The sequence below is a fragment of the Cydia fagiglandana genome, chromosome 16, assembly GCF_963556715.1.
Source record: "Cydia fagiglandana chromosome 16, ilCydFagi1.1, whole genome shotgun sequence".
Taxonomy (NCBI): Eukaryota; Metazoa; Arthropoda; class Insecta; order Lepidoptera; family Tortricidae; genus Cydia; species Cydia fagiglandana.
The window spans coordinates 93,739-112,794 of record NC_085947.1 but is presented as its reverse complement, the minus strand read 5'-3'; the positions used below and the strand labels follow the sequence as shown (position 1 = coordinate 112,794).

The 19,056-nt window shown below is 42.0% G+C and overlaps 1 protein-coding gene across 1 annotated transcript in view; it reads left to right on the top strand.

Moving 5' to 3' along the window:
• LOC134672175 (epidermal growth factor receptor substrate 15-like 1) overlaps positions 1 to 19,056 on the top strand; it is a 38,763-nt gene that overhangs the window by 17,488 nt on the left and 2,219 nt on the right. The window contains exons 6-16 of the mRNA XM_063530075.1: positions 3,907 to 4,017; positions 4,365 to 4,626; positions 4,964 to 5,111; positions 5,417 to 5,567; positions 10,724 to 10,885; positions 11,246 to 11,335; positions 11,563 to 11,760; positions 12,208 to 12,363; positions 12,590 to 12,818; positions 13,586 to 13,701; positions 14,238 to 14,372. Coding sequence (XP_063386145.1) covers positions 3,907 to 4,017; positions 4,365 to 4,626; positions 4,964 to 5,111; positions 5,417 to 5,567; positions 10,724 to 10,885; positions 11,246 to 11,335; positions 11,563 to 11,760; positions 12,208 to 12,363; positions 12,590 to 12,818; positions 13,586 to 13,701; positions 14,238 to 14,372 — 1,758 coding nt within the window. The remainder of the gene's footprint in view (positions 1 to 3,906; positions 4,018 to 4,364; positions 4,627 to 4,963; positions 5,112 to 5,416; positions 5,568 to 10,723; positions 10,886 to 11,245; positions 11,336 to 11,562; positions 11,761 to 12,207; positions 12,364 to 12,589; positions 12,819 to 13,585; positions 13,702 to 14,237; positions 14,373 to 19,056) is intronic.

Below are 19,056 nucleotides of genomic sequence, written 5' to 3'. Positions count from 1 at the left end.
AATTCACAGGAAATAGTGCGAAACGAAACGCAAATCATAGGCGGCTGTGAGCTGAGGGCCTACCGGGAACCACGTTCGAAGTGTTGCCTCCCTGTCACACTTACGTACGAATTTACAAGTGCGACAGAGAGGCAATACGTCGAACGTGGTTCGCGGTAGGCCCTCTGACAGCTGACTGAGCTGACAGTGACGGAACAAATAACAAAAGTTTGCAACGAGTTCATCGTGATGTTCAGATAATTTAGTTTTGTCTTATAGTGGTAATACTAATATATATACCGAAATATCTAAACAGGGACATTGTTTACACGTTTAAATATACCCGTGGCTCTATCTTGGTGTCTTTTGCATGCAAAAATGTAGTGAAAAATATTGCCGCCTGCGTTACCGGCGGCGCGAATGTTAGTGTGCTTTTATTTACATCACTTTGCTGTTAAATCATCTGAAGTGGTAAGTTAGTTATTTTTATATATAATGATATCTAATTAGAAGAAAATATGGAATTTGTTCTCCTTAGTTTGTTAAAAAACAGTCGTACAGTTTTAAGGTTACTATTCTAATTGAAATATATTATATTATATTAATTGAACAAACAATAAAAATAATTTACAGCTCAATTAGAACCAGTTTCATAAAAGCATCAAAGTTTCTATGTAGGATGTGGGGGCTAGGTCCTTGGTTTGATTCTTATTTCTTAACTTTATCTGTCTTCTGTTGTTCAAGTTCTTTTCTTCACCTCGAGAATTGCATTCAAATTAAACATTTTTATGTGTAAAGGATGTTAGGAGTATAATTATATTATATGGTTTGGCCCAGGACTGTCTCATACCAAACATAGAGAAATTCATCATATACACCCAAAAGAATAGGATGAGTATAACTTTCCTGGTTCTTACTGACTGACAAGTTGCGTTTGACTATAAAAATAAATCCATTGTATCTAGTTTTTGTTTGCCGATGGAGTTCAGAGAAATTCAGAGAATATAGTAGCCGATACTGAAAATATGCCAGTACCTCACCTCATTTGAAGTAAGACATTGTAACACCTCATTTTTGAAAATGAGGTACTCATACAAACTCATTTTAAATTGATGTCCTACCCATCACTAATCCAAGGTATAAGCAGCACTAGCAGCAGTCTTCGTTCGTTTGTTAACAGTTGACGGTGAATACTTAGGACTACTCAGTTACTTTAATTGGTGTGTCAAATAGTTTCTGCAACTGGCTATTTTATTTTTTTAGTTTCATTTAATTAATAATTCATGTATATTTGACAACTGTAACATAAATAATACAAAAACTCCATTTTGTAATCCAAAAACCAACTTGGAATAGCTAATTAACAACACTCAAGGTCACGCCGATTTCACGCCGATCATTTATCGGCGGCGGCGGTGTGGCCAAAAAGCCCGGCGGCGGCGGCGCGCCGGCGCGGCGCACACGTCTATGACTGACATATAAGTACCTAAACCTAACCTACTTCCAGATGGCCTAGAAGGATGAAATTTGGGATCCAGCTCGGTTATTGTGTGTAAGCGTAGGAAAAAACCTAAAAATAAAAAAGTTAAAAAATAGGGGGGGGTCCCCATACAAAAAACCTGTAATACGCGCTAAACAACCGGCCAACGGCGTGTCGTTGGCGGCGCGCGGCACCACATAATTAATACAAAGAAAAGAAGTAAAAAACATGCAGCGGAAACACAAGAAAAAACATTAAATCTCAATACCTGCCTAGTTTTCTTTACAAAAAGTGTTGATATCCCATCAAAAACATAAATGTAAAAAAGGAGAGCCAAGTTCAATACAAAAATTATGCTTGGCTGTGGGGTTCGCCGCAAAAAAAGTGGAGATCTAAATGAGTGCCAAGTTCTATGCAAAATCCAAATATGTATTTATAGGAACAAAATAAGATTATAAACAAGTATTAAACTCTATTTCTTTGCTTTATTGGATACCTATAACAATTGCTGTTATTTAAAAAAATGTGAGATCTTAAAGTAGGTTAGATTTGGCTTGGCCAGTTTTTATCAGAATTACAAAATATATATGTTGAATAACTTTATAAAATGACTGATGTAATGAAAACTGGCCAAGTCAAATCTAATCTGCTTTAAGAGCTCGCATTTTTTTTAAATAACAGCAATTGTTATAGGTATCCAATAAAGCAAAGAAATAGAGTTTAATACTTGTTTATAATCTTATTTTGTTCCTATAAATACATATTTGGATTTTGCATAGAACTTGGCACTCATTTAGATCTCCACTTTTTTTGCGGCGAACCCCACAGCCAAGCATAATTTTTGTATTGAACTTGGCTCTCCTTTTTTACATTTATGTTTTTGATGGGATATCTTTTACGTAAATAATCTGTTTCAGATTTCTTATAAAATAAGTGCTACTTTTTTTCGCTAGGATGTGTATTTAAAAAAAAATTGAAGGGAGAAAATAAATTGTAAGGTCCCCTTTTTTAGTCATTCGTAAATAACTCGTAAACAATGGCCAATAGCACATTTTTTTTATTACATGAATAATTTACATAAAATTTCCTACAAAAAAGGTTATTTAAACTTTTTCGCTAGGGTCAATATTAAATAACGCAAAAAAAAAACAAAAAAAAGCAAAACAAAAAACGGTCACCCATCCAAGTACTGACCACTCCCGACGTTGCTTAACTTTGGTCAAAAATCACGTTTGTTGTATGGGAGCCCCATTTAAATCTTTATTTTATTCTGTTTTTAGTATTTGTTGTTATAGCGGCAACAGAAATACATCATCTGTGAAAATTTCAACTGTCTAGCTATCACGGTTAGTGAGATACAGCCTGGTAACAGACGGACGGACGGACGGACGGACGGACAGCGAAGTCTTAGTAATAGGGTTCCGTTTTACCCTTTGGGTACGGAACCCTAAAAACTATATTAAAGAGAGAAAATAAATTCTAAGGTCCTCTTTTTAAATATTGACCATAGCGAAAACGTTTGAATAACCTTTTTTGTAGGAAATTTTATGTAAATTATTCATGTAATAAAACATTTTTTGCTATTGGCCATCGTTTACGAGTTATTTATGAATTATTAAAAAAGGGGATCTAAGTATTTATTTTCTCCCTTCAATATTTTTTTTAAATATTTATCGTAGCGAAAAAAAGTAGCACTTATTTAATAGGAAATCTGAAACACATTATTTACGTAAAAGATATTTTTTTGCTGTGGCCTACCGTTTACGAGTTATTTACGAAAAACAAGAAAAATAAACGATTGTAGAACAAATTATAAGTAACTTTCCCACATTCATAATATTTTGTATTGAGATCACTCTGACCCACGCTTAATATTATTTTTTATCACCCATTTATTAACAGTTTTGTATAGTAAACTATATATTTTCCTAACCGTAATAAGTGTAGCTTTACGACTGTATTTTTTGTTTTCAGATTCCTGCTACACTTTTAAAAAAATTGGTAATTATGAAAAAATTAAAAATACGTTTTTTAATCTTTTCTACTTTATGCTTTTTTTTTGTTAGAAAGTGCATTGTTTTTGTTCCAAAACTAGATTCTTCATCCTTAATTTATCCGAAAATGATATATTACATGCCCTAATAGGTATAGTTTTAGAGAAATATTGCTCCAAGTGAAGCGCGGCAGCGCCGAACTTCTCCCCTCCCCCCCCACTAAATGAGAGGTGGCTCTCTTCGGCTCCCGGTCTGTATCTGCTCAAGACCAGCTAACAATCAACTGTGCCAAGTTTCAGCGCATAGTCTCAAAGTGCAAGGTCCCCATACAACGGTGTGCAGTAACAAACCAGCTACGTGGGAGCAGATTTCTAAAATGTTGAATTCTAAGGTAGCGGATGATCGGGTAGCGGATAGTGTGAAGGAAATATTTCTGATTAGTAATGTGTGCAGGTGAAGGGAGTGCTGATGGAGTCCAAGCTGCCTTTGGATACTCTCGGCAAGATCTGGGATCTGGCGGATCAGGACCGCGACGGCATGCTGGACCGCCACGAGTTTTTGGTGGTGAGTTGAGAGCAGAGATTTTTGTAATGCTTTATTTATCCAAACTTTATTGCACAAAATATAACTTATGTAAGTTATGTACGATACTAAAGGATGACTTACTGCTGTTTTTCTAAATAAAGAATTTATAAAGTGTAGTCTGTCGCCAATTCTCTACCAGCCAAACTGAGGGCAAAGCGGAAGAGACGCTTTATGGTTGACGCTATTTTTTTTTGTTTCGCTACCCACGACGGCGTCAGTGTACTTTCAACCGGTTATACCTAATACTTAGATAGGAAGATCATCCCGTGTCGGGAAGGTTTATAAATATGTACACACCTCGTTGAGCACGGTCTCGGTCCCCTCAGGCGATGCACCTGGTGTACAAGGCGCTGGAGAAGCACGCGGTGCCGACGACGCTGCCGCCCGAGCTGCGCGCGCGGCCGGCGCGGCCGCCCTCCCGCCCGCCGTCGCGCCCCCCCTCCCGCCCGCCCTCCCCCGGCCGCCCCGCGCCGCCCGCCGCCGGCCCCGCGCAGACCAACGCGAGCCTGCTCGAGGGCCTGCTGGACCTGTCCAGTGTGAGTATTCCCTGCCCCGCTGGGATAGTTTCTGGGCCGCCCGCCGTGACGCACCGTTTTCTCAGTAAGAATAATAAGGTCATATTTTTATTTTCATTGTCGTGGACCCAGAATAAAGAAGCTTACGTACTACGTAGACACATACGAATAATAACAATAATACTCCTTTTCTATAATAATAATGCTAGCATTATTTACACTACTGCCTAGGTATATATTTCTTAATAAATGTTACTAACCGTTTGGATCCAATGAAAGACATAATTTGACGTAAAGTTTTGTCCGGCAGCCGCCATCGTCGCAGCCGCCGCTGATCGCGCCCCTGTCCGCGGCCGGGCCGCCCCTGGCCCCGCTCGGGTCGGCCCCGCTCGTGTCCCCGGCTCCCTCGGGCTGGGTGGTGTCGGCGGCGGAGAAGGCCGCCTCGGACGCGCAGTTCGCGGTGGCCGACGCGGACCGCGACGGGCTCGTGTCGGGGCTCGAGATCAAACACGTGTTCCTCGAGTCCGGGCTGCCCCAGCAGACGCTCGCGCACATATGGTGGGTGCTACACACTTGCCGCCCCCGCGGGGTGGGGGGTGCTCCTCGTGTCCGGCTGTCCCACACGACAAGTCACACTTGATGAAGTCTTACTGCCAAAAAACATCTAATCTAATCGCTTATAAAAAGGACTCCCAATTAGTCAGGAACACCGTGTCAAAAGCGACTACATTTGTATTCATATACATTGAAGATCTTTAAGTATTTATGAGCTTTTGGGAGACAATTAATTTAGTAGGATTTTAAGTTTAAATCGACACCCAAAATTTGTAAATAAGGGTCTGATAGTTTCCGATCGTTCGCAGGGCGCTCTGCGACATAGAGGGCGTGGGCAAGCTGAACCGCGGGCAGTTCGCGCTCGCCATGTGGCTCGTGAAGAGGGCGCTGCGGGGGGAGGCCCCGCCCCAGCACCTGGCCCCCAACATGAGGCCCCCGCCCGAGGCCGCCGTGCCACAGGTACCTAGCTAACTGTTCACATGAGGCTCGTGAAGAGGCCGCTGCGGGTAGAGGCCCCGGTCCAGCACCTGGCCCCCAACATGAGGCCGACCGAGGCCAGGTCGTGCCTATACGGTGGGTAGCCTTGGTAATTGAAGCAACGTGAATGGGCGCACGTAGTAGAGAAGGCGCACACCTCTGCTAAGTTTTCCCACGTGTGTTCTTGATCACCTCTCATAACTGTTGTTTAAGGGTTGAGATGAGTAGTAGCTGGCAGCTACTAGCTGCCATTGCTAGTCACTGTGGTATTACCACCAGCGAAATGCTATACATGGAAGTATTCTGTCCGCTCAATTATGACCCAACGCAAACTACCCCGCGATAGGCGGTACTTACAAACTGCTCGATTGGCAATCTCAGTACGACCGAGATGACAGTCAGTGACAAATAGCTAAATTGATTTATAAAAACAACGTTTTTTTGTAATTAAAAATATATTCATGTTTCGTGAAGTGGTGCAGAAGTTATTTTAGTTCATACCAAGGACAGTGGAATCACTTTTCACTTGTAGTAAACAGATAACTTCAGTAGAATTTGGAAAAAACATGACGATTTGTTTTCAATACTCCGTGCTAAGCTAAAACGTAACAACTGCATACGACTTTCATAACAACATACGACTTTTTAAATTGCGAGGATAATAGGGATGGTGTTATGCTAAATGAAGTAGACTATTTTATTAACTTGTGTTTGGTTTAGGTATTTTCTATATAATTATAAATGTAGAAATAAATTCCTTCTTACAGATTTGTATTTTCCTTTTTTATTTCATGAGATGGAGCTATAAAAAAACTACCTAGTTATTTAAAATTAATAATCAAATTTGGTATTGTCATTTTACATTACTTTCCATTCAGATTCCCACAAGATGCTATTCGCAGAGAACTATGGAAAAAAGCTGTCCAATTAGAGAGACATGAAATTGAGTGGATGCCTGGCAAGATATCTAGAATATGTTCTATTCATGAGATATAACCCGTGAGATAATCATACCCGGTCTCCTATATGTAGATACATTTTTCCTATCATGCTTTCACTGAATTAATTTAACAAATACACACATTATCTGAAAATGTTGATCATTTGAATCCACCCTCTACTGTCACATATATGTAGGTTCTCTCTCAAGCCATTTCCGTCAGTAGAAAAGAGCGGCAAACATATTAACTCACATTATAGACGGGTCTAACGCGAATTATATTCAATTACCTTGATTTACCGACGTAAATCAGTTTCGTTTCGTATAATGTGAGTTAATATGTGTTCAAAACGCGAAAGTTTAAAATATTATAAGAGCGGCAAATTTAGAAAATTTAAGCGCGCGAACGGCTGTGGTCCTATACAAAATTTTAATTTTGCACCTTTTTCTACTGGCAAACTTGCTTGACCGGCTATATGCATATAAAATATTCTGAACTGAAAGTGGGGATTTATTGTGACTCCGCCTGTTCAAATATTTTTGACCCGATTCGTGTACCCGTGTAAATTTTGCAGACTGTATAGCCAGTCCGATTTCTAAGATCAAGTTCGCCATACATTTACTATGGCGTACTTAATCTTAGAAAAACGGACAGACTATACCTGAACGTGAATTGGCACTGCCATACAGATTGATAATAAAATATACAAAATACTTATTATAGCGGAATACATTTATACAACAATGATATATTTACTTATGTTGAGTTAGTCAAATATGGACCGCGAACTCTCAGCGGCCAGTACGTACAGCAAGAAGGTTATTAGCGGATTAATGTCTCTGATTGGTAGTTATTGACATTATATGCATTTCATCTACACTTAGCTATGTACCATTAGTGTAATAAAGATGACTATTATTTCGTTTACCAGCTTTGATTACAGGCTCTGTAAACGCGTCGTCTTATTTGAATGTAGGCGTAATTGTGTATGTGTGCTAATTTGGCCCGAGAATTTGAACGATAATGTTCCTGAAGGCGGTATCCATGGTTATATATGATCGCAGATTACCACAGACTTGAATATACCCTAGATGACGCAAATGCATCTACTTCGCGTGTCCGAACTCTGACCAAGCGTCGAGGTTGGCCGTCGCTATTGACAGTCCACACACGTCAGTTGTTGCAGCCGATAGTCCGAAAAATTTTAAAAAATGCCTCGTTGCGTGATAATTAACTGCAACAGCCCAAAAATTGCAAGCACCCAAGGGCAAGGACATATTTCCTATCACAGGCAAGTAATTTTAAAATGATATTAATGCGTGAATTCATTTTAAACAATTTTTTAAGTATTCCAGATTGTCTTTCCAATAATGTACCTAAGTAACTATAGATTAACGTTACAAAACTATATTTACATTACATTGCGCGTTTGCTTTGAGCATTTGATCTGACGTCGTGAGTTAAGAGACGATGAATATCGGACTAGCGATACCGTCGCGCATCGCTTCGACTTCGTGGTACAGGCTGTTTATCATTCGTCTGTCAAATTTAGCGACTAGTGTTGTTCGTTCTACCAATCGCTTCTAATAATCGATTTGAATCGATATCGGACATATGAATGATGAAGTTTTATTGATAAAAGATGGTAAAGATGGTAGAGAATGCCTTATGGCATTAAGTACTATATATAAGATTTACTTTTGTGCAATAAATATTAAATAAATAAATAAAATAAAAAATGTGCTAATTTTACACGACAACTTCAAAAACATGAACGGCGAAAACAATAGACTCTTTTTTTTGGGCAGTCGTGTAAAAAGAAGAGTAATTTAACCACATACGATTATATATGTGCCTATCGTTTTAGTAGGGTTATAAATATCTATTGTGTTAAAAAAAACTTTCATTATTTTTGTTTTCCACATGATCCAGTCATAGATTTTGAAAATACCAGTTTCAATGAAGGGAAAAGTTGGGAAGAAGGTCATTCGTCTGTTTTTATCATTCGTCTGTCTTTCTCATTCGTCTGTCAGAAAATCGATGTCATTTACGGCAATCGATTTGTGATTTTTGGCGTGGTTCGCGGGGGAGCGGGTAGTGAGCGAGCGAGACCGCAGATATAAAATCTATGAGTGTGAGCAAGACAGTTGAATCGTAGCGGGGCAGAGGGGCATTGGTGTCTTTGAATCGGTTAGGATTTCCCATCACTAAATTGCGGCTGTGACGTCACAGTAGGTGGTAAAAAGTCGGCACGCTTGCTTTCAATACAAATCGTGATATTTGCTTCATCTAGGGTATATTTAAGTCTGTGGGTATTACTTTCTTATATAATATGTCTATCAACAGTATTACGTGAGAATCCCAGAACATGGTAGCCATGGTATTTGTAGTGGATTGCGTTACCTTCGCCTCGAGGCCGCTGTTCACCACGACATGAGGGAATCATAGTAAAAAACATTAGTTTCGTCCCCAGTAACAATTGATTCCAGAAAATTCTTTCCATATTTTTTATAGGCATCTAAAACTTCCTGAGAGCACGTTTTTCGTTAACTTGGCTGTAAGCTTGAAAAAAATTTTTAACACTTACTAGTTACTTACTTACTTTTTGTTCTAACCGCCGAGAAATAAAAACCACAAAACAGATAGGTACAGAAGTCAATCACATGTATGTACTTTACTTTTCATACCTACGCTCGGCGGTCGGTCTAGGGTTGCGAACTATGGCTTATGCACAAAAAACTATTCTGGTAGTGGCACTCGTATCTATCGTATCGTATCTCGTATCTAGTTGTTTGATTTATTATTGAGAATGAAACGGGAAGAATGGAAATATAAATTAATAATAACATTAATAACCCAAATAGGTATTTTAATTTTAATGTCATTGTTATATTACAATTATTACAAATTTGCCACAGAAAATATCTTGTGATGATTTCGAGATTGGCGAAATGCACGATTATTATATTTTAAAGTGTAATAAATTCGCATTCTCACGTACAATGTAATAAATTCGCATTCGCTTTCTCTCTGAAACCACTGGTAGCTTAAAAAACGACAATTCACCGTTTAATGTTGAATTTAAACAACCGTCCACTGGACAGTTATAATAACTATTTTTTTTGTTTCTCCATTATTGTTATTGCACAAAAAAGTTCACAGACGCGTGTCTCAAGCGAATGGCACTCGCGCTCGCAGTGGTCCCAACCGGTCCGAGATATCGTGTCCGTGAGCCGTGTCTATGTGTGCGTTGCTCGAGCGCACTTTGTATGGAGATTGATTTCTGTACCTATCTGTTTTGTGTAAAAACCACAAACAATATTAGAGACCTCAAAACTATATCCAATAAAAAAAGATAAATAACAATAAAAATGACATATTTTTTAATGGCCAAATCATTCTAGCCAGCAATATTTGGACCGCACCTCGGAAGATCCACCGATTGTCAGTAATAGAGTGTCGCTGTTCGTAGTGATCGCCTGACACCGAGCCGAGCCGCCTCGGCGGAGATTGATATGATATCGATGATCATCTGGTTGAACCGCGACTACTCGTGTTCAAGATTATCGACGTCTGTCTCGACACTCGACAATATGTTCGAAAACTGCATTAGAACAAAAACCGGTGTTATGGCGAAACTGGCGAGAGATTCTTGTTAAAACCAAACCTATAATAAAGCGGTACAAGTATTCCGGATTCATTAATTTGTCGCAGTGTATTGTTTTAATGGTCTGCTCGTCGATTACCGAGATAGCGTCGCTCGTAAAAGCGATTTAGTCCGTGAAAACGGCCGTCATTTGATTAATACGTTCATTTGTATTACAAGTCTTGGTGTAAGAGCGGCGTAAATATGCAGGTATTGCAAGGTCGATATTGAGAATAATCTGGAAATGGTAATTTTTAGAACTGTATATTGCTTATCTTTGCAAAAAAACTTTGATACCATACACTTGAAGTCTTCTTGCGGCATATTTTGAGGTTCTGAGATTTACAACTTCATGCTTTAATTTTTATCGTCTCCATTAACCCATGGAGTCCCAGGGTTCTAAATTTGCCAGTCGAAAAACGACCTTGAGAGTTAATATTAGGAATTGAGCATGGGTTGTTATTTGGAACCGTTCGGATGTGATGTCGCGTCCGGAGGAGTCAAGGGGTCTGTGATGGCTTAGTTGTTTAGTATTGTATTGTCTGCTTCAGCCGGTGGAGGCGCCGACGCTGGGCCCGCAGCCCACGCCGGAGATGGAAGCCATCGCCCGCGAGGTGGACGCGCTGGCGCGCGAGCGGCTCGCGCTGGAGGCCGAGATCGCCACGAGGACCCGCGAGCTGGCCGCCAGCACGCAGGAGGCCACCGGCCTGCAGGTAACTCACTGTGTTAGCTCACCAGCGTGCCCGATGAAGATGCGAACGCGAACCAGTGCGGCGCAGATGAAACTAACAGTTGATATCTATGGAAGAATATTGAAGTTAATTGACGGTCAGTGTTGTCGCATTAGCGAATACCCGCACCGCACCGCGTCGCGTTGAATTCGCGTACCTATCACCGCGCTGCTTAAGGGCATTTTCATTTAAAATTTAAAGCACGTTATGACTTATGCTGAGTCACGTCAGGAGCGTCGAGGCCGTGACACCGACGCAAGCCTGACACACTACTACTAGACTACTACAAACCGTTCTAAAATGTATCTAAAGTCATTCTAAAAATGTGGTTAAACATTTCAGAGTGAATTGGACACGTTGACGGCAACGCTGAAACAGTTAGAAAACCAAAAAGGGGAGGCACAAAAGAGGTTAAACGATCTCAAGGCACAGGTTAGTTTATTAAAATATTTATATTGTAAATATTGTAATTGTCTTCCAATAAATATTACTGGATGTTACAATAAAAAAACAACACCTGTGTTCCTTGGTATATACAAGGCATTTGACCAAAATAAGTTTTTTTTTTAATAAACTACAACTACTACTAAATTTCATTCAATTCATTGTGATTTCTTTATAAGAAGTTTTGACTCGTATTGTGTTTTTTGTGTCGTTAGGTAGAGAAGCTGAGGTCCCAGGTGGCGGCACAAGAGGCGGCGGCCAACGAGACCTCCGCCGAGGTGGCGGCGCGACGACAGGCCGCCAACAGCCTGCGCGAGCGAGAGAGCATGCTGCAGGACGAGCTGGAGCGAGCGAGACGGCAGGCCGACGAGCTCACGCACACACACAGCCGCACCGTGCTGCAAGTCAGCCAGGTAGAGAAGCGAAGCGAGCAGGTGGCCATTCTGCCAGCTTCCCAACTCTTACTCAACGAGTATAAGTTCTATTTTCATTGATTTCGTGTATTTAATCGTCACCAACTATAAATCTCTACTCTTTTTGCGAATTAAGAGAAAGTGTTGTAAATGCATTAAAGCTGCAGTATGGGCGCCGGCCCACAGAAGGGCAACGAGCTAGTTGTGAGCCGCTCGAAATGATGCTCCTCACCTCGCTGCGCGGGGGCATCCACACAACGGTCTTAGCAAATAACGGCCCAATCTCACTCACGGATATGATCATGCCACTTAGCCACCGCTAATAGCCACTTAGCTAGTGAAACTCTCCACATAACAATATTTAGCGAAAATTTTTACTTTAACAGTGATAGACGGTTCGGTGTAACCGACTATAAATTAGTTATGACCGCGTATGAATGTTTGCAGGCGAACATCAAGATAACGCACCTGGAGGAGCAGTTGCGCATGATCGAGGAGGCCGTGGAGGCGCTGGCGGCGGGCGGCGCGGCCGCGCAGGCCGCGCTGGCGCTCCGCCCCGCCATCGACAGCGCCAGCCTCGACCGCCTCGTCGGCGCCGGGGAGGTCGCCGTTCACTCTACTCGCCTTAGGGCCAGTTGCACCGACCACATTTGACAGACTGATCAACGTCAGCCGGCGCGCCCCGGCCCTTTACTATGACACCTTTCATACATAAAAATTTAGCGAACTCTTTAACGATACGAACAGTTTGGTGCAACCGACCCTTAAACATTCCGCTACATGTGAAACGGGCCAGTATACAACTGAGACGTATAAACTGTTTTGACAGGAGGAGGAGCCGGCCGGCGGCGCGTTCTCGGCCATGAACGGCGGCTTCGCGGACCCCTTCAAGGACGACGCCCGCCCCGCGCCCGCCGCCGCGCCGCCCCCCCGCGACCCCCGCGACCCCTTCGCGCCCCGCGCCGCCGCCGCGCAGGTGCGTACACCGCGGGGAGGGACGAGCACCGCGGGAAGGGAAACGAGGGGCGCCGAGCGAGACTGTGCGGTTGCGACACCGAGTGAGGCGCTCGCTCGCTCGTAATGTGAAAGTTATTGAACCGCTTTTAGGCTCACGATCCTAGATATTAATATCTCCTTTATGTTGTAGCACTCGTTAAGTGATGAATGATAGTTCGACTCGCTCGAGATGGTGACCGATCGCTAGTAACATGTATGGAAACGGAGCCTTCTTGAATTGGTCGAGTAGATTTTATAACGGGGCCTAGCGCCGCCCGCCCGCCGGCGGCGGGCGAGAGGGGCGGCAGGCCCTCAGGCCTATGTCAGGTGCGAGACATTTACTAACCGATAACGTCTATTACGTAACGATTCAATTAGATAATAGTTATTTGTACAACAAGAGATCAAAGTTTGATATTTCTTCGAGTGCTTATTTTGAGTTCCGTGCAAGCGAAAGATTCTATAATAGATTCACGAGCGTAGCGAGTGAATCTAATTTAGAATCTTGAGCGTAGTAAGGGATTCAAAAGCGCACGAGATGTAAATAACTTTGATCTCGTGTAGTACACAAAATTTTTCACCCTAAGCAATGAGAACATACCTAGACCTAGAGGGACAGAGATAATAGAACCCAAGTATATCGAACTTGTATTAGACCCCGCATGTTGAAATGACATTTGACTATAATGGTCACTTGAATGACATTTTGTCTCACTCAGTGAACAAAATGCGATTTTGCTCACTGAGTGAGACAAAATAACTCAGTGAGCAAAATCGCATTTTGTTCACTGTTTTTAAGAAGCAAAGTACCCTTGTTCGATCTGCTGAGGTGAAAATCCTATTGTTGTGCAGGACGGGTTCGGGCGGGACCCGTTCGCGGCGTCGGGCGGCGACCCCTTCGCCGGCGACTCCTTCGCCGCCGCCGACAATAAGCAGCCCGTCGATGTAAGTACTCGCTACTCGTGGCGTCATGTGTTGCTACTGATCACGTTTTTATTACTGTGGGAGCTATTTGGCTTTCGCCGACTGAATAGAAATAGAAAGCCGATTTGAAATAATGGTCCGTACTCATTTGCGGTTGCGATCGCGGCGGCATATGGTACGAGGCCTGCCGTAACATTAATTGCTAATTTAATGTACGGTCCTTTGCGGCCGAGCGACCGGCGTTACGTTCACTGTCAAGGGATTCGAATACCGATCCGATGCATCGAGACGTTAATATTTATTTGCGGCGAGCGGCAAGTTAAGGCCATTCATACGTCGCGCTCGACAAAATGTATGAACGGCCTCGTTCTGCCGCTCGCCGCGCCGCGCCGCGCGCCGGGAGCTCGCCGGCCGTCGCCCCGGCGGCTCCACTCGCTTTTCTACTTTTTGGAATCGCAACGCCCGGCCGCGATCGCACCCGCGAGGGCTCAACGGGCCTCGTCACGCGCGTTAACCTGAAGCGACACGTTCGGTAACGCACTCGTGTGTGGCGGCAGGCGTCGTGGGAGGCGGACCCGTTCGCGGTGCTGCACTTGCCGCCGCGCGGCTCGCCCACGCCGTCGCTGCCGCCCAAGCGGCACAAGACCCCGCCGCCCCGCCCCGCGCCGCCCCGCCCCAACCCGCCCGGCAAGGTACGCCTGCACCCCCCCCCCCCCCCCCCCCACACACACGCGCACACTACACGAGTACAGTCAGCATCGAGAGTGACGGGTGACCCTACGCGGCGTAACTTCTACTTGCTAAGTTACTACTGTTCTCTAAATATTTTATTTGGACCGCTGACGTACTGCACGAAGTTTAGTATACCGTGCGAAAGTTTGCGGTTCGCCCTCGTGTGAGTGGCGATCGAATATTCATTAGCGCGTTCGAAGCGCGAGTGGTTTACGTACGAATTAATTTTCCCAGTTGAGCGTGGTCGCTTAAACTCCGCGAATTCGTGGTTCGCTTCCTTTGATGTGAAAAACACGAATGTCATAAATTTTGCATAACTATTCGCGAATATAGCCTTACGTGAATGTGTGAATGTGAAAGGGAACGAAAAGGTGGATGAACTGTGTGAAAGATACCTAAAGGCTTGGCCACATACAGAGCGCGACGCAGCGCCGCGTCCGCGCCGCGTCCACGCCGCGCGACCGCGGCACATGCTAACAGGTTACCGACGTCAAACAGACTGCGTCCCGCCGGTATCATGCCCCGCTTCTGTCGCGCCCCGCGCCGCGCGGCCCCTTGCGTCCGCGCGGCGCGTGCGCAGCGCTGCGCCGAGCGAACGCGGCGGCCCGCCGCGTCGCGCAAGGTCACATCAGTAGGATCGGACGTTAGGCAGCGAGCGGTGCGCCGCGTTCCCGCGCGGCCGCGCCGCGTTCACGCGCGCCTTGAGGGCGTGTTGAGAGCGTGAGGCCGGCGCGATCGGCGCGCGCCCTGTTTGACCAGGCTTCGCGTCGGCATCACGCGGCGCGGACGCGGCGCTGAGTCGCGCTCTGTGTGTGGCCAAGCCTTAATATGAAAAGAAGTGTAAATAAATGATAGAATTACGGGCGACAAAGAGGCATGGAAGAAAAAGGCATGAGGCGCCCTTAAGAAAATGACAATAAGGATAAGGGCATGCGAATAATGTTGATTATGAATGTAATGCTGATTGATAATGTTGATTATGATCTGCACTAAAACCGAAATTATTTATTAGATTTCCACAAGGCACGACACAAGCTATACCTACATGTAACACAGCTGTGTTTACACACTTTATATATGTAAAGTACATAATTGAACACCGCGCCCGCACTCACTTCTGTTGCTGACTGTACACACATACTGATCACAGATCAGTTCAGATACTCATAGTTAATGTAGATGTATTAAAATAAATTTAAAATCATTAAATCATTATTTAACTTATAACAATATACATACATTTATTTTGTGAAACAAAATTTTAACTTTGTTTATAATTAGGTAAATGTATTTTTTGATAAATTTTCCTATTTTAATTTATTTTATTAGAAAATGTGTTATGCGTACCATATGCTCGAAATCGGATAAATTTAATACATACTAAATTTAGATAAATAAACCCAGTTTTTACTTACAAGTAAGTTCTCAATATAAGTCCAGCATTAAGTATTATCACTTTGAATTATCCTATTTCGATAATTGTTTATAATTTGACGCTAATAGTTTGTTTACAGAGTTTATTTTGTTATGTTTGCCCCTCCCCTCCCCCCTCCCCTCCTAGTCTAGTATAGAGTTAGCGGCATGCGGACGGCGGTCGACGGCTACGCTTGTTATTATCTATTTAATAATTATTGATTGTTTTTCTTACTGTTTGTGCGGCAGAGAAAGTAAAATGTACGTAACTACATATGGGTACCTACAAGTACGCGCACTGACACATCAACACAGTGATCATTAGTAAACCTTATTCCATTGCACATAATAAGTATGGTGTACGAATGGTTACTTAAATATGTCTTTAATGTCGTTTGTTCACGTGCAAATTTTATGTAGTTAAAAAAGCTTAACGTTCGCAAGTTAGGTAATATAATTATAATGTTCGCGGCACGAACATCTCGGTTATCATCGTAACTGGCTGGCTGGCTGTGGTGTCTCAACGCTTTTCATGTGTTACTGCCATTTGATTATGCCACTCTTGAATGTCGATGCGCTTGGCTATTTATACATTTTACTTTCTCTGTTTGGATGCATTTTGGGGCTTAATTTGCAAACACAGTGGTTAAAGGTGCAAGCTAACAAATATACTAATTTAATTGAATTTTTAGTTAAAACGTCTCCGGTACCGTAAAACAACCCGAATTCTAAAAAATTCGACATCTACTTACTCGTTGTTACTATAACAGTCAGGACAGGACTGTTCATTAGCATTTTCAACATTAGATCAATTTTTTTGATGCTTAATATGAACAACATTCCTAATAATAAAGAATATGTAGGTTGTGGACACGTGTTGAATATTATAACTAAATCTAGATAGAAAATGAGCAATTTATCACAATAACGCGCTTGCAACCCTTCTGGTGTTGTGGGTGTCCATGGGCGGCGGTAATCGCTTACCATCAGGTGACCCCTATATTATAAAAATCTGCTCGTTTGCCTCCTATATTATAAAAAAAATGGAAATATAAAAAAAAAGTCACTGGATTGATTGAGTGATAACAAAAAGGCAGGTTTGAGACATTTCGCGGATTTCCTTTTTGAACGACATTCGTATCTCATTGACCTCATTGTACTGGAACCATTGCTGCGGTGTTCAGTCGCTTTGATCGTTTGGTTTGCTCGTTGTTTGACGTGAAGCACGACTGTGTATGTTCATTATTATTTTTGTGTCAGTATGATTTATTATCATTATTACTTTAAACTTTCCTGCCTGCCTTCATTTGTAATATCCGTATATGTATCCGTATATGTAAATTACAGAATTTAAAATATATTTCACTTCATAAACATTTTATAAGGTTCATCGCAGCAGCGACATTGTCAAATATTGTCGGATCAAAATACTTATAGCTGGCTGTATAGTACCTCTAATACTAATAGAAAGTTAAATCAATACGCATGTACGTACATTCAGAATCAGACTCAGAATCAGAAATTAAGTAAACGCTGGTAGCCTAGCGGTAAGACTTGCAATTCGGAGGTCGCGGGTTCAAACTAGACGTGCGCGCCGGTCGAAAAAAATCGGGCGGCGGCGCGCCACGAAAAAATCCACGGCGGCGGCGTAACGCCGGCGGCGTGGGATTTTCAACTTTTCAATATACGTATAACGAGAAACCAAGATTAACTCTTAAATCAACACGGGAAAAAACTCAAAAAAACTGTGTTATATCGTTTTTTTGGTTTATTGTAGAAATATCATGAAAAAAACATATATCAGTATGTTGGACGTTGCCAGGATCGGTGTAAATAAAAAAACACGCCGCGTAATGAAAATACGTCCAGTATTTTGGACGTTGCCGAGTATAGACTACCTACTTTACGTGCATAAGGTTTTTTTTAGTCCAATTCATGTTTTTTATAAATAAATATAGAATAATTGCATTTTTTAATTAGAAATACACTTACTGATAATGTCAACTTATGTAATGAATTGAAGTAAAACCTACTATTTTTGTATTTTTGGAATAACTTTATAGCTCGTAGGTGGTAAAATTTTACCAGTCATTAACGTCATTTATTTAACATTAAATCAAACAGCGGGTTATCCTAGGAAGCAGTAACATCCAAGCAATGGTTTTACAATAATGCATGCACTTTTATCAAAAATTTCCTACCAAATTTCTCAAATGAAATCGGGTATGTCTCTTGATAAAAACAAATCCACACACACACACACACACACACACACACACACCACATCCATAGGGAAAAAATCTATAAAAATATATTTTTATCTATTTGGTTCATTACGTAATACGGCAAGTAATGGCTTTTTAAAATGTTTTGAAACACCTAACATCCCTCTATTTAATTTATTTATCACAAAAACTACCAGAAAATTTAATAATTTTACTCTTCGCATACTTGGCAACGTCTAACATATTGGACTTAGCAAAAGTGCCGTGTTGTCGACTACAAACTACAACGGGCAAAATACTGGACATTACACTTTTTACACTTGTTTTACCCATAAACAAAAAACATTGTTATGTAAATCATATTGCCACGTAATAAACAGACCAGTTAGTAACCTATTATACGTTTTATATTAACGCTGCTTAATACTGTCATATAAAAAAAAAATGGGTAAAATGTCAGTCTGTCGGATGCTTCCTTGCAAGTTCTGCGTTCTGTAGGACTTTGACAAAAAGATTATGTTCACACTGGTTCCCAATATTTTCTTATATACTCATACATACTTAAAAATAACATATTATTCAAGTAGTATTAGTAGTAGTAGTAGTTTCCTGGTAGTGTAAGTACGCTACCAGAGGAAAGTAATGCTATGCTTTAATATTTGTTGCAGAATTTTTTTTCTTGGGATGTCCATTATAGTGGACGTTATCGATTTATGGGTTAAAATAAATCATACAATGAATTAAAAAAAAACGTAACAGTGGGAACGCTAAAGCTAAGCACGTCGCACGCGCTTTATGTCCATTGATTTTAAATTTGTACTCTTGCGGGCTTTGTCTCGGCGCGAATTTTAAACTACCGGCGGCGGCGGCGGCGCGCTGACTCCTTATGGCGGCGGCGCGCCGCGGCGGCGCGCACGTCTAGTTCAAACCCGGCTCGTACCAATGAGTTTTTCGGAACTTATGTACGAAATATTATTTGATATTTTCCAGTCGTTTTTCGGTGAAG